The sequence below is a fragment of the Macaca thibetana genome, chromosome 13, assembly GCF_024542745.1.
Source record: "Macaca thibetana thibetana isolate TM-01 chromosome 13, ASM2454274v1, whole genome shotgun sequence".
In the NCBI taxonomy this organism is placed as follows: Eukaryota; Metazoa; Chordata; class Mammalia; order Primates; family Cercopithecidae; genus Macaca; species Macaca thibetana.
In genome coordinates, this window is record NC_065590.1 from 82,942,611 (window position 1) to 82,965,224 (window position 22,614).

The 22,614-nt window shown below is 39.8% G+C and overlaps 2 protein-coding genes and 1 pseudogene across 10 annotated transcripts in view; 1 reads left to right on the forward strand and 2 right to left on the reverse strand.

Annotated features, from left to right (window-relative positions):
* Nucleotides 1-22,614, forward strand: part of ITSN2 (intersectin 2) — a 158,168-nt gene that overhangs the window by 18,609 nt on the left and 116,945 nt on the right. For 7 of the 9 annotated variants that reach the window (XM_050753558.1, XM_050753554.1, XM_050753561.1 and 4 more), the window contains exon 2: nt 15,262-15,325. In XM_050753558.1, coding sequence (XP_050609515.1) covers nt 15,295-15,325 — 31 coding nt within the window. In that variant the 5' untranslated portion in view covers nt 15,262-15,294. Of the gene's footprint in view, nt 1-13,465; nt 14,794-14,880; nt 15,326-22,614 lie in introns of those variants that run through there. The other 2 variants (XM_050753559.1, XM_050753556.1) reach the window with 2 other exon arrangements.
* LOC126933678 (60S ribosomal protein L36a-like) lies at nt 8,858-9,204 on the reverse strand. The gene has a single exon (XM_050753697.1). It carries the CDS (start codon nt 9,176-9,178, stop codon nt 8,858-8,860), a length of 321 nt encoding a protein of 106 aa, XP_050609654.1. The 5' UTR covers nt 9,179-9,204.
* Nucleotides 12,727-12,998, reverse strand: LOC126933680 (non-histone chromosomal protein HMG-17-like; annotated as a pseudogene).

Consider the following 22,614-nt stretch of genomic DNA (forward strand, 5'->3'; position numbering starts at 1 on the left):
TATTGAGAGACTTTATAGGTAAAGTTCAATTTAGGGGGCTGTTTGGTATTATCTATTAAAATTAGAATGTTCATACTCTCTAACCTGCTACTTCCACTTACAGAATTTATCTTTGGAAACACACATCTGTCCACAGACCTGTATGTACACACATGTATGAAGAATGTTTATTGTAGCATTAATTGTAACATTTGTTAAAATGAATGAATGTGAAGGGAAATATTCTAGACAGAGGTTACAGTATGAGCAAAAGCCAGAGTAACTAGTGTGGTCTGGAAAAATAGAAGATTACTTATTTACTGTGAAAAATTGGTAACATGAAAAAAGCAGAACAATGAAGTATGACTTCATTTTTGTAAAAGTGGTATTTGCTAGTACATAAATAGGAAATATCTGGAACAATCTATTCAAAACTGCTAATGATTGTTTTCTTGGTAATGGACTTTCACTATTTTTTATATATATATATATATATATATATATAAATGTTTAATTTTTCCGATTGTTTTAAGGATCTTGTGCTAATTGACATTTGTATCAGCTAGGCGTTGATGTAGTACTTATTTTTGTATCTGTTATGGTTCCTTGCATTGTTATTAGCCTTTCACTATTCTTTTTTTTTTTTTTTTTTGAGATAGAGTCTCACTCTATTATTCAGGCTGGAGTACAGTGGCACGATCTTGACTCACTGCAACCTCTACCTTACAGACTCAAGCAGTCCTCCCTCCTCAGCCTCCTAAGTAGTTGGGACCACAGGCGCATGCCACCTTGCCTGGCTAATTTTTTGTATTTTTGGTAGAGAGGGATTTCGCCATGTTGTCCAGGCTGGTCTTGAACTCCTGACCTCAAGGTGATCCACCGCCTCGGCCTCCCAAGTGCTAGGATTACAGGCATGAGCCACTGTGCCAGGCCAGCCCTTCACTATTACATGTGAATAAGTAATTTATTTTTCCAGACCACACTAGTTACTCTGCTTTTGCAGAGTAACCTCTGCCTAGAATGTTTTCCTTCATATTCATTCATTTTAACAAATGTTTTGATGTGTAGGGCCTAAGCTAATTTGAATGCAAGCTGAAATGCACATAACTGGTTGAGTCATGGGAACTGATTTGCATGTGTCTTTCTCTTTTTTGGCTTGAAGAGGAGAGAAATTTGTGCTTAGACTCTTGAGGGCCTGTGAGATCAAGGAGTCTGTCTTTAGCCCTGCCCTTTGGGCTGTTACCTGAGCCTAAAGAAGAGAGACAAAGAAAGCTTACATTGGGAGGCTGAGGTGGGAGGATCTCTTGAGCTTAGGAGTTTGAGACCAGCTTGGGCAACATAGGGAGACCGCGCCTCTATAAAAAATTTTAAAAATTAGCTGAACTTGGCAGCGCACTCCTGTAGTCCCAGCCACTTGAAAAGCTGAGGTGGGAGAATCACGTGAGCCTGGGAGGTCGAGGCTGCAGTGCGCCATGATTATGCCACTGCACTCCAGCCGGGGCAACATTGACTGTCTCTAAAAGATATGTATCTATAAAAGAAAAGAAAAATGGTAGAAAAAAATCTGTACTTTCCCAACTGCTCTTTCTTCTGCTTCTAAACTTACGTGTGTGTGTGTGTTCGTTTTTTTTTTTTTTTTTTTTTGAGACGGAGTCTCGCTCTGTCGCCCAGGCTGGAGTGCAGTGGCCTGATCTCAGCTCACTGCAAGCTCCGCCTCCCGGGTTTACGCCATTCTCCTGCCTCAGCCTCCCGAGTAGCTGGGACCACAGGCGCCCGCCAGCTCGCCCGGCTAGTTTTTTGTATTTTTTAGTAGAGACGGGGTTTCACTGTGTTAGCCAGGATGGTCTCGATCTCCTGACCTTGTGATCCACCCGTCTCGGCCTCCCAAAGTGCTGGGATTACAGGCTTGAGCCACCGCGCCCGGCCCTTGTGTGTGTTCGTTCTTACTGCTGTTCCTGAACTTCATTCTCAGAGACAGAAGTATCTGTCCCAGGTTCTAACTTGGTGTTCTTTTTCTAGAGCTGTCTACTACTTCTTTTTCTGGCCCTAACTTCCATTAGGTAACTTCTCTTCCTTCTCCTCTTTGTAAATTAAATCTTTATTTCTTTTTTTTTTTTTGTCTAAAAATAGTTTTGTTCTGTCACCTAAAAACCAAAGCCTTATGATAACTCTGCCTCCCTTTCTTAAATCTTACCTTTTTTCCTATGTATTTTTTGAGAGGAAATCTTGCTCTGTCGCCCAGGCTGGAGGGCAGTGGTGCGATCTTGGCTCCCTGCAACCTCCATCTCCTGGGTTTAAGCTATTCTCCCGCCTCACAGGCACTCACCACCATGCCCGGCTCATTTTTGTATTTTTAGTAGAGACAGGGTTTTACCATGTTGACCACGAGACTGGTCTCCTGACTTCATGCGATCTGCCTGCCTTGGCCACCCGAAGTGCTTGGATAATAGGTGTGAGCCACTAGGCCCAGGCTCTTCCCCTTATTTTGAACATTTATTGCCTAATTTGCTTCAGTTTGGCTTTTACGGCCATCACTGTACTAGAACTACACTCACTCCAGATTGCCAACTCTAATAGCTGAGTCTTCTGTGTCAATTCCATTTTCTCCTTGAAACTCTTAACTCTGTATCCTGATTTCTCCTGTTTCTGAACTTCTGTTTCTGACTAATCTTGTCTCTTTTTTCTTATACATTATTTCTCTGGATAGTGTCATTCACCCACATGATTACAACCACTCCCAATCCCTAATGACTACGAAATCTGAGTTTCTAGATAGAGTGTTCACTATCTCTTGAACGCTTCCATCTAGATGTCTTTGTAGGTGGATCAGATTAGGTATGCTCAAAATTGAACCTTTTGTTGTTCATCCCCCAAATCTAATGTCTAGATTCCTACTTTCTTAGAGCTTCTGTGTTGGTTAATATTACTGCTCTACAGTCACCCAAGATAGAAACCCATCTGTGATGCTCCTCTTTCATCTTCCACATTTAGCTCATCAGAAAATCCTGTCTATTGTACCTTTGAAATACCTCTTCTCCATTGCTGAAGTTCAGGTTCTCACTGCCTGGACTATGCTAGTCACTTCATAATTGGTATGTTTGGCCGGACGCGGTGGCTCACGCCTGTAATCCCAGCACTTTGGGAGGCCGAGGCGGGCGGATCACAAGGTCAGGAGATCGAGACCATGGTGAAACCCCGTCTCTACTAAAAATACAAAAAATTAGCCGGGCGCGGTTGTGGGCGCCTGTAGTCCCAGCTACTCGGGAGGCTGAGGCAGGAGAATGGCGTGAACCCGGGAGGCGGAGCTTGCAGTGAGCCGAGATCGCGCCACTGCACTCCAGCCTGGGCGACAGAGCGAGACTCCGTCTCAAAAAAAAAAAAAAAAAATAATAATAATAATAATTGGTATGTTTGTCTCAAGACTCAAAAATCCAGTTTGTTCCTATACTGCTTATCAGAGTTGTCTTCCTCTCCTTTTAAAAGACCAGTCTTCTTATGTATTTTTTTTTATATGTACTTTCCCTGGATAATGTAATTCACTGACATTACAAGTATTCCTAATCTCTGATAACTACCAAATCTGGGTCTCTAACTAGAATATATACTATATGTGTGTGTGGTTTTTTTTCTTTTTTGAGAACACAGGATCTATAATGACACAACTTATAGAACAAATGCTGAACAAAAGAGACACAATGGGCTACATAATTTCATTCATATAAAGTACCTTAACAGACAGAACGAATCTATGGTATTCGAAGTTGGGATCATGTTTCACTGGTGGGACAGAGGCTGGAAGGGAGCATAAGGGGACTTGGGGGACGGCGACAATTTTGACTTTCTTTTTCTTGATGCTGGGTAAACAACTACATTCAACTTTTTTTTTTTTTTTTTTTAAATGGGGTTTCATTCTGTCACCCAGGCTGGAGTGCAGTGGCGTGATCTCAGCTCACGGCAACCTCCACCTCCTGGGTTCAAGCGATTCTCCTGCCTCAGCCTTCCAAGTATCTGGGACTACAAGTGTGCGCCACCATGCCTGGCTAATTTTTGTATTTTTAGTAGAGATGGGGTTACACCATCTTGGCCAGGCTGGTCTCAAACTCCTGACCTCAGGTAATCCACCACCTTGGTCTCCCAAAGTGTTGGGATTACAGGCGTGAGCCACTGTGCCCTGCCAAGTACACTTACCTTTATACTGTGTTTTAAATACTGGCTCTCCATGACTTGCACAGCAATGTCCAAAATCAATAGCATGGCTTACTGTTTTTCTTAAATTGTGTGATCTTGGTTACTTAATCTCTTTGGCTTCTATTTGTTTTTTTACATTAATTTATCTTAGAGACACTGTCTCACTTTGTTACCCAAGCTGGAGTGCAGTGGCGTGATAATATAGATCATTGTAACCTTGAACTCCTGGGCTCAAATGATCCTTTCACCTCAGCCTCCTGAGTAGCTAGAACTACAGTTCTATGCCCAACTAAGTTTTTAATTTCTTGTAGAGAAAGAGTCTCCTTGTGTTGCCCAGGCTAGTCTTGAGCTCCTGGGCTCAAGTGATCCTCCCACTGTGGCCTCCCAAAGTGCTGGGATTGCAGGTATGAGCCGTGAACCACACCTGACCTATTTAGTTGTTTCTGAAATGAAGAGGATGGAGTTCAGTATGTTGTCATTTATCTCTTAAAAAAAAAAAATCAGATGAAATCTTATGGAGAAGCCTCAATATGTAAAACACAAAAACAGAGCCACTCTCATTGAAGTTGGTGTCCATTCCAACCTTCCCCCTTTCCTCCCTACCCCACCTCTGTTGTACCGCCTTGAAACTTTTAGAACTCCAAGGAGCGTAATTTGAAGACTACTGGGTTTCTAAAGGTTTAACTCTTTTTTTTTTTTTTTTTTTCTTGAGACAGAGTCTCGTTCTGTCGCTCAGGCTGGAGTGCAGTGGCACAATCTCAGGTCACTGCAACCTTCGCCTTCCAAGGTCAAGTGACCCTCCCACCTCAGCTTCATGAGTAGCTGGGACTACAGGCACACATCACCACACCCGGCTAATTTTTGTATTTTTTGTAGAGATGGTGTTTCCTTGTATTACCCAGGACTCAAACGATCTGCCTGCCTTGGTCTCCTAAAGTGCTGGGATTACAGGTGTGAGCTACCACTCCTGGCCTCTTGCACCTCTTAAGATGAAGTGACTTCTTTGAAATTACATCACTCTCAAATCACACAGTTTTTGAATAGGAGTAGGAGTGGTTTTAGTGTTACACTGGCTCTTGTGCTTTCCTCCTTTTAACTAGTCCTTCTCTTAGGTTCAGAAACTTCCTTTCTTTATAACAGAGCCTATCCGCACACTATGCAATGTCATTCACTCCAAGGACACTTGGAGTTCATTCAGTTTGCCACCGACTTCAGATAATTCTTACACAAATGTTACCTCCGTGATTACATGTACCTTACTTTGATTTACCTCTCAAGTAGTGTTTGTTCTATTCTCTGGGTTCTCTTGGCATTCCCCAAATCCCTTTATTATTTATTATTATTTTTGTAGGGATGGAGTCTTGCTGTGTTGTCTGGGCTGGTCTTGAACTCCTGGCCTCATCAGTCCTCCTGCCTTAGTCTCTTGAGTTGTTGGGATTACAGGTGTGAGCCACTGCACCTGGCCAAATCCCTTTATTATAATGACCATTCATGTTTGATGAATAAATGAATGGTAGAATGAAAGAATGAATGAATGCTCAGGTGGGGAATATATGTATTCTGTAAATTTCGTCTTACTGCAGAAACTATAAACTAGCAGGTAATTTTGCTCAGGCTCTTCCCATGTTGATGAAAAGAACCAAACTCTCTAAAATATTTGAAGAGATTTATTCTGAGCCAAATATGAGTGACCACGGCCCGTGACACAGCCTTTAGGAAGTCCTGAGAACATGTGCCCAAGGTGGTTGGGGTACATCTGGTTTTATACATTTTAGGGAGACAAGAGACTTCAATCAAATACATTTAAGAAATTCATTGGTTCCATCCAGAAAGGTGGGACAACTCGAAGGGGAGGGTGGCCTTTCAGTTTATAGGTAGATTTAAAAGTTTTCTGGTTGACAATCGGTTGAGTTTATCTAAAGGTCTGGGATCAGTAGAAAGGAAAAGACTGGGTTATGATGGTAAGAGGTTATAAAGACTAAAGTTTTATGATGCAGATGAAGCCTCTGGGTGGCAGGCTTCTGAGAGGATAGATTGTAAATCGTTCGTATCAGACTCTCTGATGTTAATGCCAGTGAGGTTTAATGAGTATGTCTGAACCCCACTTCCCATCATGGCCTGAACCAGCCTCAGGTTAAATTTTAACAGTGCCCTGGATGAGAAGGAAGTCCATTCAGATGGTTGGGGGGCCTTAGAATTTTATTTTTGGTTTACATTAATATAAAACTGACCTTGATCTCCTTGGGAACTGAATGAGACAGGAACATTTTTCTCAGCTGATCAGCAAGTATAGTTTGGACGTTGGCTGTGTGTACCTAGCACATGCTGGGAGTGGCAGACACCCTAGAGAAAGTTTTATAAAATATACCTGCAGGAAGCTGGGCACAGTGGTGCACACTTGTAGTCCTGGCTACTCGAGAGGCTGAGGTGGCAGGAGGATCTCTGGAGATCAGGAGTTTGAGTCTAGCCTGGGTAATGTAGCAAGGCCATGTCTCAAAAAAAAAAAAAAAAAAAAAAAAAAAAAAAAAAGGCCAGGCATGGTGGCTCACACCTGTAATCCCAGCACTTTGAGAGGTTGAGGTGGGCTGATCACGAGGTCAGGAGTTCAAGACCAGCCTGGCCAACATGGTGAAACCCCGTCTCTACTAAAAATACAAAAAATTAGCCGGGCATGGTAGTGCGCGCCTGTAATCCCAGCTACTTGGGAGGCTGAGGCAGGAGAATCACTTGAACCCAGGAGACTGAGGTTGCAGTGAGCCGAGATCATGCCACTGAACTTCAGCCTGGGTAATAGAGCGAGAATCTGTCTCAAAAAAAAAAAAAAAAAAAGATATCTATACCCACATATATACATATAGACACACACACACCCCTGCAGGAACTTGATGATTGATGATTGTGCTTTTGAATGTCAAACCATTAGTCAAATTTATTTAATCAAAATGATTCAAAATATTGAATCACGAAGTAATTAAAAAACCTGAGCCTTCTTCCTCACTCTCAATAAAAAACCTTCAGAATTCAATGGGAAATAAACCTTTCTTTAAAAGTATACTCAAAAGAAAGAAAAGCCAAGTTACAGGAGAGCCATGTTGCACAACTCTGATTTCTGCAGGGTTTAATGGAAGTAGGTTGGAGCCTGTTCTGCTTCCTGCTGGTTTCTTTTCTGTATATTCATTTATCGTTGCCTCTTCCTGCTTGCTTTATTCACATCTTTTTTGGTATCTTAACTGTATTATTTACCCAATTCATTTGTTCAGCAAATATTTATCGAGTGTTTTCTTTGGAAGATCTGATTTAGAAACCAGGTATACAGAGGTAAATTAAAGTGGTCTCTCCCCAGAACATGTGAAACAGGCAATCATGAAATTAAAATAGTGTAATAAATGAGATTATTGCGGTATAAACAAGTGTATGGACACACAGGAGATAGTGATTACTTGGGAGGATAGAAGTCTTTCAAAGACAAGATGACATTTGAATTGGGAATCAAAGAAGGAGAAGAAAGTGTGATGACCATGACAAAGGGAGCAACTCTTCATGAAGTAGAGGAGAGAACAAAAGTTACTGTTTCAAAAAAGATTGGTATACTTAGGACATATGGAAATGGAAAGTACCTGGAGAATGTGGTAGAGTGAGCTACTGAAGAGGGCCGTATTTTACACTAAGAAGTTTGGACTTTAATTTGTAATCAGTGGAAGATTTTCTAAGCATATTCTAAGGAAAGGGGCATCAATTAGAGCTTTAAGAAAAAACTACTAGCTGTGTGGAAGGGTCTCAAGGCAAGAACATTTATTTAGGTTCTATTCATACTGTACAATTAGTAAGTATCCCAGGTGATATGAGTGGGCAAGTTGGGAAACTTAAAAACAGAGCACTGGGCTGGGCATGGTGGCTCACACCTGTAATCCCAGCACTTTGAAAGGCTGAGGTGGGCGGATCACCTGAGGTCAGGAGTTCAAGACCAGCCTGGCCAACATGGCAAAACCCCATTTCTACTAAAAACACAAGAATTAGCCAGGCATGGTGGTGGGCACCTGTAATCCCAGCTACTCGGGAGGCTCAGGCATGAGAATCACTTGAACCTGGGAGGCGGAGGTTGCAGTGAGCCAAGATCGCGTGCTGCACTCCAGCCTGGGGAATAGAGTGAGACTCTGTCTCCAAAAAAAAAAAAAAAAAGAAAAGAAAAGAAAAAACAGCACTGGAAGGCTGGGTGCAGTGGCTTTTGCTTGTAATCCCAGCACTTTGGGAGGCCAAGGTGGGAGGTTCGCTTGAGCGCAGGAGTTGGAGACCAGCCTGGGAAATGTAGTGAGGCCACATCTCTACCAAAAAATTTAAAAATTAGCTGAGCATGGTGGTACATGCCTGTAGTCCTAGCTACTCAGGAGGCTGAGATGGGCAGATTGCTCAAGCCCAGGTGGCAGAGGTTGCGGTGAGCTGAGATCATGCCTCTGCATTCCCGCCTGCATGGCAGAGTGATGCTTTGTCTTAAAAAACCAGAGCACTGGACATTTACATCAGAGACGCAGTTTCTGGGACCTTTACTCTTAACTTGTGATCTTTTACAAGTTTCTTAGTTTTTCCATCTTGAAAATTGAGGGTTTTGGACTAAATGATAATTGTAATTATTATTATTATTTAACATAAACTCAAGATTTTATTGTCTTTATAATAAAAGAAAAGATGACACTTAGAATTGGATTACTTGGCTCTTTCTCTTCTTATCTCCTCCCAGTTCAAAATGCTTGCATCTTTTAATAGCCAGCATTCTCTTAGATCTGCAGTTGGGCTCAATGCACTCAAGCCTTAGCACAATCTTCTTTGTAGTTTTAGCCTTCTTCTGGAAAATCAGCTTAGTTTGCCCACCATAGCCGCTCTGCTTCCTGTCATAACACCACTTTCCATGGGCATACAGAGAATCCTTGCCCTTCTTGTACTGTGTCACTTCGTGGGGTTGGTGCTTGCCACACTTATTACAGAAAATCCTGTGGGTTTTAGGAATGTTCACCATGTTTGCGTGAGTGCTGTTGCCATGGAAGGTAATTGTAATTCTTTCTGTAACTGTGCTTCTTAACAAACAAAAACTTTAACCTTGGCTGGGCCAAGGGGTTTGGAGTTTGATCAAGATGGTGATACCCCATCTCTACTACAAATACAAAAATTAGGCCGGGCATGGTGGCTCATGCCTGTAATTGCAACACTTTGGGAAGCTGAGGCAGGCAGATCACCTGAGGTCAGAAGTTCGAAACCAGCCTGGCCAACATGGCAAAACCCACCTCTACTAAAAATATAAAAATTAGCTGGGCATGGTGGTGGGCGTCTGTAATCCCAGCTACTCGGGAGGCTGAAGCAGGAAAATCGCTTGAACCTGGGAGGTGGAGGTTGCAATGAGCCGAGATCACGCCATTGCACTCCAGCCTGGGTGACAGAGGGAGACTCCATCTCAAAAAACAACAACAACAAAAAACTAGCCGGGCATGGTGGTGTGTGCTTGTAGTCCCAGCTAATTAGAAGGCTGAGGCCGGAGAATTGCTTGAACCCAGGAAGTGGAGGTTGCAGTGAGCCGAGATTGTGCCACTGCACTCCAGTCTGCGTGACAGAATGAGACTCCATCTCAAAAAACAAAACAAAAAAACCCCTAAACCTTAATTAAGCGACTTTTCACTTACAATGGCTGTGACTTTTTCTGAGTCTTACTGACCCTTTGTAAAACAGGATTTCCTGCTTTTGTTCTACCATTTCTACTTTTTTCTGTCTTAGTGTGAGTATATTTTCTACATTGTCTCTTTAGCAATTACTCCAAATTGCATCTGAATTATATTAAATTGAAGCAGTGTTCTTTGCCTTATGCCTACCATTTAACCAATATGTTTTATTGGTTTCTACAAAGGTAACAATGCCAGTTCTCCATTAATTTTTAATGAGCAGCAAAATCATATGAATATTCTAAAAACCATATGTAACTAACAGTATTCAAAATATATGATGACTACACATTGCCAAAATTGCCCGTCACTACATGTCATCCCCTGTGAAGAGTAGAAACGGGTGTTTGTTGGATGCCGACTTTAGTTGCACTTGCCTGAAACAGGCACCCGTCATGTACCTGGGGATATGCTGGTTACCCTTTTCTTCCTTTCAGAGAGTTATACCAAGAGATAAGAAACAATTAGCACTCCCTAATTTATGTATGTGATTGATGCTGTCCAGTGTGTTGGGAGTCATCTCTGGCTTGTTTTTCTTCTCCTGGACAAATGTGTTAACAGTAAGTTCTCCTGCTGTTTGCAGGAACCTGTGATGCATTATCTCCATTTAAGAGAGGAAGAGGCAGACAAAGCCCATGGGAAGTTTATGGGCTTTAGAATTAGACAGACTTGGGGTTGCATTCTGGCTTCATGACATACTGAATTTGGGCAAGTAATTTAATCTCTTCAGTTTCTTCTGTGAAATGAGTACAGTATCATCTGCCTTGCAGGGATATGTGAGAGGAGTATCCGTATTATCAAAGGTAACTAGCAGTATCTGGCACCTGGTAGATAAGTCTACAAGCTTCTCAGTGTCTGAAGCTCCTTCTGCAGAACCTGAAACATACTGTATTTTCAGTGAACATTCAGCATGACACAGCACCTCTACTGTGATCAACAGAAGTGTATTGAATTAATGGTAAACAGTAAATGTTAATTTATTAATTGCTTGTTGAAAAATGTAAAACAAAGTTTTTCGTATCTGCTGCATTTTCAAAATTTCAATTATAATTATTCTTTAAGTACTACTCTGCAAATAGACTAGTAGAATTGTTAAGCATTAGGTAATTATTCCACAGTGGGGCAGAGAGAATGTAAATGTAATAGATTGAAATATGTTTTAAAAGCTTATTGGTTCCAACAAAATATACTCCCATATTTTACATACAACATAAATGTTACATATAATATGGTACCTGTATGCATGGGTGGCTAAATTCCACATACCAGATGATAAAGATTCTGTAATACTAGTACCTTCAGCTCTTCAGCTTTACCCAAGGGATTTGCCCTTATTGCCAGTAATATTATTAATATTTGGTTCATTCTCAGGTTTTATTTCAGAATTATGCCTGTGATTATTGAGCATCTGCTATTTGGCATTCTTTTTTTTTCCAAGTAAAACTGTATCCAGCTTTAGTAGAGATACTTTCCATAAACAATCATGGTATTTCAGGCAGGACATGAGCAGACAATCATTAACAGTATACAACAACTTTCTTTCCCCCCCACCCTATCTCTCTCTCTCTCTCTCTCTCTCTCTTTTTTTTTTTTTTTTAGCTATGTTGTTAGCACACAGAACACTTCATTGTTGTTTTTGGGGGGAAGGGCCATATGTCACTGATGGAATGTCTCCGAAGCTGGACGAATGTGGGGAAAACACCTTTCCCTTCTAGTTTTGAGAGAGTTCCTCTTGGCTCCCGGGAGGAGGGATTCCCTGACTTTAACACACATGGCCACCTTGGCACGTAAAACCTTGTGGAATGGAAAACATTTGTTTTTATGTCCTCTTCTCCTTTTCCATCTTTCAGCAGAGACTTAACTCCCTTAAACCCAGACATCTGTTGGGACCTGATCCCCAGTCATTAGTTACCAGTGTGTAAGGCAATCTGGACTCTCCAGTGATGCCACTGAGATGGCATCCGTCAAAAGAGCATTGGTTCTTCAGATAAATTCTGCTATTTTCATTTCACTTCCTGAAAGTCAGGGTCAGCTGGTGAAAAGTTGTTAAACAATATGCTAAATGTGAAATGTCAACCCTCACTCTAAACTTTCCCTGTTCACAGCATCAGATGAAGACTTTGTTGGGTTTTAGAGTGGCTTTCTGATTTTTGGTCGTCTACTGAAGAAGGGAGTTTGAAAGTTGTGGCCGGGCACAGTGGCTCACGCCTGTAATCCCAGAAATTTGGTAGGCTGAGGCAGGTGGATCACCTGAAGTCAGGAGTTCGAGACCATCCTGGCTAACATAGTGAAACCCCATTTCTACTAAAAATACAAAAAATTAGCCGGGTGTGATGTTACGCACCTGTAATCCCAGCTACTTGGGAGGCTGAGGCGGGAGAATTGCTTGAACCTGGGAGGCGGAGGTTGCAGTGAGCTGAGATTGTACCATTGCACTCCAGCTTGGGCAACAAGAGTAAAACTCTACCAAAAAAAAAAAAAAAAAAAAAAATGTGGCCAGGCACAGTGGCTCACACCTGTAATCTCAACACTTTGGGAGGCTGAGGCAGGTGGATCACCCAAGGTCAGGAGTTCGAGACAAGCCTGACCAACATGGTGAAACCCCATCTCTACTAAAAATACAAAAATTAGCCGGGCGTGGTGGTGCCTGCCTGTAATCCCAGCTACTCAGGAGACTGAGGTTGCAGTGAACTAAGATCACGCCACTGCACTCTAGCCTGGGCGACAGAGTGAGAATTCATCTCCAAAAAAAAAAAAAAAGTAAAAATTCTGCATTTTTATAAACTTGATAAAAAATAGTATTTCAAACTGTACAGTCACCAGAAGTACACAGTTATAAAAAAATGCACACACTTCACTTGGCATCTCCAACACTTTCAGCTTTCAGTGCCCCGTCTGTTTTGGCATCTCCATTTTCTGCAAGGTTATTCCCCTCCTTGCCAGCATCAGCTTTTCCCTTTTTCCCTTTGGGTACCTTCTCTCCCTTCTTTGCAGGGGTCTTTTCAGCTTGGGCTCTGGCTTTGGAGGAGCAGGTTTAGCAGACAACCTCATGGATCTTCTCTGTGGTTCGTTCTTCACCTTGGCTTTATCTCCTTCGGCATCCCCTTCACCCTTTCTCTTGGGCATGGTGGTGGCGACGGTGGTGGGAGGTAAGCACCTGGCACAGGGTGCAGTGGCATGCAGGCTTTGGTCGGTCTGGGGTTCGTTTTCGCCTCTTCTTCTTCATACTGCTCTCTATTTGGCATTGTTTTGTATTCGCAGAATACGTGATGACCAACAAATGGTTCTAGACAGATGATTTGTAAGTTTTAGACCTAGATCCCAACTGATGGAGGCCTTGTGTCCATGGGATCCCATTCCTCATTGGTTTTTCTGTTAGAGCCATCTTTAGTAATTCACATGCTATTATGCAGAGTTAGAAAATGCATTATTTGCAATAGTGGGTTTTCTCCCACATTTTAAAATGGTCTCAGCCACAGAAAACTAGTAAAGGCCCTTGCTACTGCATATCTGTTAAGTAGATAGTTTGTTTTCAGGCATATAGCTTATTTTGAGTTAACATTACTTATGTTTTAAAATTGAAGAAGTAAAAATGTTATATTTGTTTGCAGTATTTCTGTATTTGAGGAAGTTGTAGTCATAACTTGATTTATGGGACTTCCTTCTGTGTTCATTTTTAAGCTAGCTATAAAATGGTGACAAATGTTGACCATGATGTATATACTACTTAATGCCTTCTTTGTTTAAAATGGCTGTGCAAATATTTTTCTTAGGCTTCTAAAAATATAAATATTTAAATGATTCGGGTAAATATATGAGATGCAGCATGATCTTTTAATATAGTAGAGTTTTCCTGCAATATTATGATCCGTGGTTTTAATTACTAAGTGCATTGCAGTAAATTTGCTAGGCCTTCACTTCCTAACTGGTCCTATTCTCAAAATTTGTGGAACAGGCTGGACGCAGTGGCCTGTAATCCCAACACTTTGGGTGGCTGAGGGAAGCAAATCACTTGAGCTTAGGAGTTCAAGACTAGCCTGGCCAACATGGTAAAACCTTGGCTCTACTAAAACAAACAAACAAACAAAAATTAGCCGGGCATATGGTGATGTGCGCCTGTAGACCCAGCTACTCAGGAGGCTGAGGCTGGAGAATTACTTGAACCTGGGAGGTGAGGTTGCAGTGAGCCGAGATTGTGCCTCTGCACTCCAGCCTAGGCGACAGAGCGAGACTCCGTCTCAAGGAAAAAAAAAAACTCAGAAAAATATTCATGAAACAAATTTTGAATTTATTGACAGCTGAATAATGAATTCAGGGTTCAGAATGATATTGCACTCTCCTTTTCTGGATGTTTGCAAAATAGCAGCCATTTGTTGAATACCCTATGTGGCAGGCGGTTTAATGGATTATGTTTAACACTTTAAAAAATACTTCTGCAGAGTATTTTTTATAGGTGAGTAATCTGAGTCTCAAAAAAGGTTAAATAACTTTTCCATGGTCATAGATGGGAGAATAGCAGAGCTGGGTTTGAACCCAGAGCTGTGAATTTCCAAAGTCCCTTCTCTTAGAGTGCTTGCCAAACACATTTAGTTATTATGTATTTTAATAATTATGTGTGTGTTTTAGTAATTACTTTTAGACTATTTTATAAACCCCTTGAGCTCACTTAAACAACTGTGCTACATTTATTTTGAATAATTTTCTTGTTTGGGAGTTTTGAAAAAATGATAGTATGGGCTGGGTGCAGTGGCTCACGCCTGTTATCTCAGCACTTTGGGAGGCTGATGTGGGCGGGTCACTTGAGGCCAGGAGTTTGAGACCATTCTGGTAAACCTGGCAAAACCCTATCCCTACTAAAAACACAAAAATTAGCCAGGCATGGTGTAGCATTCCTGTAGTCCCAGCTAGTCAGGTGGCCGAGGTATGAGAATTGCTTGAACCCAGGAGGCAGAGGTTGCAGTGAGCTGAGATTACACCACTGCCCTCCAGCCTGGGTGACAGAGTGAGACTGTTTCAAAAAAAAAAAAAAAAAAAAAAAAAAGGATTTCCATGTTATTTTTACATACTTAGTTTATACAGTTGATTTATTTTCTTCTTTCCCAAATTAATTTCTACAAGAATGTTGGTTCATGCCAAGGGTTTCTTTATTCAGTATCTGCTATTGAATATGTGACTGTTTTTCTGTATTAAGGCAGTGTGATTACCCAACAGAATCTCTTACCCTTCCTCAAATGTAAATTCTGCCTGTTCAGCAGCAGCAGAAGCTCTGCATTGTTTTCTGTTGGAAGTGTGAGCTGAAGGGGACAGACATTCCTACTGCTTGGCGGGTGCACTAAGCTGTGATCTGCCCTTGTTGTATTACCAACGGCACAATATTTTTATGTTGCAGATGGCCGAGAGCTAGCAAGGAAAACTCAGGACCATGATGGCTCAGTTTCCCACAGCTATGAATGGTAAGCAGCTTTGTGCTTGTGGCAAGATGAGGTTATGATTTTTTTTTTTTTTTGGTAGAGGTTTAAAATATTCATGTAGATAATTTTCCTTAAGCTTATAAATACAAAACTTGAAGTATTCTTGTTGAAAATATTTTGGAACACTGCATATATCTTCTGTAAGAATATTATGTCGTAAATCCCATGACTGTATTCTGGAATGTGTGTTTGCCATTGAGCAGTTAGGAATAACCAAAAGGTGTATTGTGTTTGATGCATAAAACTGGATGACAAAAAGCAGAGTGCTATAAGGTGAATATTAATATTCACCAATATTTTGATGGCATAAGATGATCGTAAACCGATGAAGCCAATAAAGATTAACTTAGTAATATTTATGTAAGATTACGTTTTCCCTTTAGATAAGATTACGTATGCCTGCATACATAATTGTTTAATATGAAACATTTTAAAAGAAAGTGCTGGCTGGGTGCAGTGGCTCATGCCTGTAATTCCATTACTTTGTGAGGCTGAGGCAGGCAGATCACTTGAGGTCAGGAGTTCAAGACCAGCCTGGTCAACATGGTGAAACCCCATCTCTACTGAAAATACAAAAACTAGCTGAGCGTGGTCATGGGCACCTGTAATCCCAGCTACTTGGGAGGTTGAGGCAGGAGAATCACTTGAACTACCTGGGAGGTGGCGGTTGCAGTGAGCCTGGGAAGGAGTGAGACTCCATCTCAAAAACAAAAAAAAGAAAAGGAAAAAGAAAATGCTTACGTAATTTCGATAATGAAAAATGTTTAAAGTTTTGTTCTGATTGTAGCTTTAATTCTTTCCCCAAATACTAATTAACTACCCTTAATAGGTATTGTTACTGTGTTTGTCATTTATAATTAATTGAAAAAAATGCATTATATTTTTAAATCGCTAAAGAAATCTAGATACTGAGTTCTTAATTTTATGGTAAATTGTATTAGCTAATTGTAGATAAGTATCAGGAAATAGAGAATAAACTCAATAATTCTTTATTATTTAAATTGAAAACAGTAATATTAAAGCATTAAAAAAAAGGAGGGAAGAATCACCATTCCACCATCTTCATGAAGCCGTTCTGTTTTGATATTACCATCTAGTGTTAATCAGTTGTTTTTTAAACTTGTTTTCAGACATAGGACCAAATCATTACATTAATAACAAAAATACATGTTGTATATCTAAAGTTTTATACCTCAGGATTTAGGAAAATCTTGGAGAAGTGAATTATTTGTATAAGTGAAAATACATGTTGTATATCTAAAGTTTTATGCCTCAGGATTTAGGAAAATCTTGGAGAAGTGAATTATTTGTATAAAAGGTAGAATCAAATTCTAATGCGTGATAAGATCCTGTGTCATTTAAGGATAGACTTGAAGTAAAAATTTTATTGTTTCGTGTTTTACCTTTTCAACCTATTATTGAAGGATTAATGTGAGTATTGCTCCTATTGGGAAAATGGTGTGGGATTATAAAGATTAATGCCGCAGACAATTTTTAATAATTAAATAATTTTTCCATAATGAGTGATATATGTAAGTTTAAAAGTAGGGCAGTAATTGTAGTTGTAACATGCTCTACTCAAGTTTGAGCATTTTTATGCCCCATACAAAGGAATTTGCGCTAAACAGTTGAATTGTAAACTTCAGGCAACATATTAATCAGGTTTATAAGCAAAATGAACATAAAGCGGTACAGTCCCGGTCCTCCTTTATTCTGCTTCTTCCATTCCATAAACATTTATATATCTACTTTGCAGTTCATTGCATTATACAAAATATAACATTGAGAACAAGTGAAATATTCAATAACAAAAGAATGATTATGTGAATAATCATCTAAAATATTGGAAAATGTGTTTAGAAGTGCTATATAGACATACAGATAATAATTTTTTTTAAACTTCTGAAGAATTAATTGCATGTGTAGACTGTGTTACCTTCCTACTTAGAAGATTGACGATAACTTAGACATATTTAATTTAAGTTCAATTCAGGGTTTAAGATGTTACTGGAGAGCAGCATTCATGTATAGTACAAAACTTTGCTCCTCTAGTAATCCTGACATAGATTGTTAAATTTTTTTGATGCCCATTGCTATTGGGAGTTGTCTGTAAGTATGCCTGTGTGTGAATGTATATGTGTGTGTGTGTATGTGTGTATGTATAGATGTGTGTGTGTGTGTAAAAACAGAGATGAGACTACTTACTGGATGAGATCTAGCCTATAGTAGATGTTCTGTTAATGTGAACTTTTTTTTCTTCACTGACTATAAGAACTTGTTTGAAAGAGCCAGCAGGTGAGATGAGAATAAGCAACAGAAATGTTTACCAAAATCCCATATTTTCAATATCAGTTATGAGTTGGGGGAAGTGGATAGAATTTTAATGTATTTCTAACATGATTATTAGATACTGTAAAAGTTTGTTAGCTTTTTAGGGATATATTAGACATCAACCCCCAAACTTAGATTTTTCTGCCTCTTCAGTAAGGCTTACAGATAAATATAGACTAGGATTGGGAGATTTTTACTTGAAGTTCAAAGTAACAAACTTTTGCCTTGTCAAAGTGTTCTGTTAGTTGATATATCTAAATAAGAAAGCCAGGATTGAATTAACTATTTTAAAATTGGCTTTGATTACATGTATTGCCCAGTTTTCTGATTTCAGTGTTTGGTTTTTTGAGACAGGGTCTCCACTCTGTTGCCCAGGTTGGAGTGTAGTGGTATGAACACAGCTCACTGCAGCCCTGACTTGCTAGATTCAAGCAATCCTCCTGCCTCTGCCTCCTGAGTAGCTGGGACCACAGGCGTGAGCCACCACACCCAGCTAATTTTTAAATTTTTTGTAGAGGTGGGAGTCTCACTATGTTGCCCAAGCTGGTCTTGAACTCTTGAGCTCAAGTAGTCCTCCCACCTTAGCCTCCCAAAGTGCTTGGATTACAGGCATGAGCTATCACACCTGACCAGTGTTATCTTTTTGTTCCTAGAAAATTCTTGGTGCATTAATACTTTATGTTTTAATATGATTAAGTTTTTAAAAGGTTATTTGAACACTACTAAAAAATTATTCCTTGTTAAAATGCCTTAGAACATTTTTATTCTCTTGGTTACATTAATCATGATAATATGTAACCATGATTGTTGTGTGTGATTTTCTTGGCTGGTGGAGTCTCTTTAAAATATTAGAGTCTGTGAGTTCCTTTAAGGTGTTTTTTTTGTTTGTTTTTGTTTTTTGAGACAGGGTCTTGCTCTGTCAACCCACCTTGGAGTACAGTGGCATGAACGTTGCTCGCTGCAATCTCAACCTCCCAGGCTCAAGCAATTCCTTCTGTCTCAGTCTCCAGAGTAACTGGGACTACAGACATGTGCCACCATTACCATCTACTTAAAAAAAATTTTTTTAGACATGGGGTCTCACTGTGTTGGCCAGGGTGGTCTCAACTCCTGGGCTCAAGTGATCCCCTGCCTCAGCCTTCCGAAGCACCCAACCCAATGGTTCATTTTATTCATCTTCGTACCCCATAAATGTTTACTGAATGAATGAATATGAAGGTGTCAAGATTACTGATTGGAGACATGAGGAACTAAGCAGTAAACATAAACAGATGGGTTGAGTTAGGCCTTGTGAAAACACGTAGCCAAGGAAATGTGAGGAGATAGTAATATATATAAGACAGCATCATATTGTGATGAGCACTGGTGATGCAGCAGAACTCTGTTTTGTCTTAAGACAGCAGTGGAGTCTATCACTGCCTGGGGATATATACCCGTGTATGTTAGGGCGGCTTTTAAGCCTTCCTAACCAAACTCTTCAGACTTAAAATAGTCTTAAGGTTTCTAACTAAAGAGCCTTAGTTTCAGGCTATTCCCTGAGAAAGATTTGAATGCTCTGACTTCTTTTTAATTATATTGTTCCCTGGGATTGGGTTGAATAAGGAAACTAATTTATGGAGCACTCTTCATATGGCAGGCATGTATTAGATGCTTTATATTTTTGTTTTAGTTTATTTTAAAGTTGGGTTTATTGGGGGTATAATTCACCCTTTTAAAGTAATACAGTTTGATGAGTTTCTATAACTGTGTTGTCATATAAATTAGGATATAAAACATTTGCATCACCTAAAAAGTTCTCTGTAGCCTTATACCTCCACCTTTAGCCACGTATGATTGGCAACCACTAATCAGATTTCTGTCCTTACAGTTCTGCCTTTTCCTGAATGTCATATAAATGGAATACATAATATGTAGCCTTTGGTGTCTGGCTTCTGTCACTTAGCAAAATGTCTTTGTGATTCATTCATAATGTTGCATGCATTTCTTCTGTTTACTGCTGAGTAGTATTCCATTGTATAAATGTGTACCACAATTTATCCGTTCAGCCATTCAGGTGCAGAACATTTGGGTTATTTCCAGGTTTTAGTGATTATGACTAAATCTGCTATAACCATCAGAGAACAGGTTTTTATGTGGAAATAGGTCTTTATTTCTCTTGGGTATTTACCCGAGAGTCTTTTGTTAATACTCAAGAGTCTATTGTTGGGTCATGTGGAAATATATATTTAACTTCACAAGAAATTGCCAAACTGTTTTCCAAAGCGACTGTCACATTTGCTTTCCCACCAGCATATATGAGTTGCAGTTGTTTGGCATCTTTATCAGCACTCTGTATTTTTTTAAAATTTGTTTTTAAATTTTCAGACATGCTAATAGACATGTAATGATACCTTTTTGTGGCTTTAATTTACATTTCCCTGATGATAGTGATATTGAGCATCTTGTCACATGCTTATTTGCCATCTGTTTATCTTTGATGTGTCTGTTCAAATCTTTTGTTCCTTTTTTTTGGAGGAGGGATTATTTTCTAATTTTTGAGTTGGATAGTTCTATATATATGCTGACCTATATTTATTGAATATGTTTTGCAAATGTTTTCTCTCAGTCTGTAGTTTGTCTTTTCCTTAAGAGCCTCCTTTAGGCCGGGCGCGGTGGCTCAAGCCTGTAATCCCAGCACTTTGGGAGGCCGAGACGGGCGGATCACAAGGTCAGGAGATCGAGACCATCCTGGCTAACATGGTGAAACCCCGTCTCTACTAAAAATACAAAAAACTAGCCGGGCGAGGTGGCGGGCGCCTGTAGTCCCAGCTACTCCGGAGGCTGAGGCAGGAGAATGGCGTGAACCCGGGAGGCGGAGCTTGCAGTGAGCTGAGACCCGGCCACTGCACTCCAGCCTGGGCGACAGAGCGAGACTCCGTCTCAAAAAAAAAAAAAAAAAAAAAAAAAGAGCCTCCTTTAACAGAGTGGACATTTTAGATTTTTATGAAGTCCAGTTTGTCAAAATGTTTTAATGATTTTTGCCTTTTGTGTTCCAAAAAGTCATTGCATAATCCAAAATCACAAACATTTTCTTCCAGAAGTTTTATATCTAGTTATGTGATTCACTGAGAGTTAATTCATGTAAATGCTGGAAGGTTGAGATTCTTTTGTTGTTTTTTTCATATGGATATCCAGTTCTTTCAGCACCATTTTCTGAAAGGACTGTTTTCTACCTTGGATTATCTTCTCATCTTGTTGGAAATCAATGGACAATATATTTGTGAGTGTATTTCTTTTTAATTACCAACAAGACAGATAGTTTAAGACTCTTAATTAAGCCTGAGTAGACTCTAGTCTTGCCTTCAACACTTACCAATTTTATTACCTTGGGCAAATTATTTAGTATCTCTGTACCACTGTTTCCTTCTCTGAAAAACAGTGATAGCATTAGTTACTTCATGGGATTCTTACGAGACTTACTTGAAGCAGTACATGTAAAGCTCTTAGAAAAGTACCTGACACGCGGTGAGTTTCATTAAGTGTTAGTTATAACGGAGGTATATTACATGTAATCTTTACAACAGGCCTGTGGAGTTACATAATATTCCTAGTTTATAGAGGTGGCATCTGAATTACAAAGAACATGAGCATCTTATCCATATATGTTGGGACATAGTATAGTGCAGAGTTCAGCATGCAGGCTCTGGAGTCAGGCTACACAGGTTCTAATCTCAGCTCTGTCACTTACTGTATGACCTTGAGCAAGTTACTTTATCACCATGGGTTTTCGGTTTCCTTACCTATAAAATGAGATAAATAATAGTACTTTAATGTATAGGTTAATGCTGGGGGCTTAGTGAGTTACTGCATATAAAGTCCCTGACAGTAGTCAGGGTTCAATAAAGGTGAGCTGCTTCCATCTTTGTCATCCTTTGTTGTTGTCATTTTTGTTGTTTTTAAAATCAGCAGCATCATTTTTCTGAAGTCATATAATAGAAAATCAGTTCTGTGGCTACACTACTTGCCTTCCTAGTGACAGGAATCCTGACAGGTTTATTTTATTTTCTGATAAACTGGTAAACCAAGTAGGATTTTTACTACATATGTGGTATTTCTTTATTTAGAAAGTGTGTAGGTTTAGCTATTTTAGGTCCTTAGTTCTTCAGTACATCTGTTTCTTTATTTTTAACTATAATCTTAAAACTTCTCTTAAAGAGAGGATATTTATAGATTTTTTAATCCAGTCACTTAGGACTAAGAATAATTTGTTGAATCCATATTAGTGTTAAAAATTATAGTGAGCACCTACTTTTCAGTGATATACATTCCTAGGAAATTGTAAGGCAGATTTTTATACAATACAAGCAGGAATTATGTATGAGTTTATATACCTAAACATATTTGGTTCCTTATTGGCAGAAATGGAATAAATTGAAAAGGTAGTCAGAAGTATAGATGGTGATTAGTCGTGTTGGATGTGCAGAACTTTACAGAAACCGCCAGAGAGCTGGTATAACCACATGGGAAGAGTGGACAACAAAAAGCTAATCCCAAGCTCAGGAAGAAACCCCTGTATTTGCAATGCAGACATCCTCAAAGAGAGTCTGGAACAAAAGCTACCAATCCTTTTCTTTAGAAGATGTACAGAAACATGAGAAACTCATGGAGAATTGTCTCCCAAGAGTTTCTCTCCCTTGTTTCTCCATTGTCTTGACTTCTAGCAAATTTTCTCATGAGTACACATACAACTAAGTTGACCACTCTGTTTAATCTGACAAAACAGGGGCTGGGACTAGGTCTGATTTATTTTATGCAGCATTTGATTAAGACTGATCAACAGGACTCCAAGCAGCAGGTTGGTCTCAGCCTGCAATGTTCTCAGCTGTGCTCTGCAGGGTCCCAGCTAAACAAATCCTATAAATAATCAATGTCTCCCTTAGAAAGCCAGGTGGCTTTCTCCT

Coding starts and splice junctions, on each gene's coding strand:
- LOC126933678 (XM_050753697.1), bottom strand. CDS start 9,178: ATGGTGAACATTCCTAAAACCCACAGGATTTTCTGTAATAAGTGTGGC.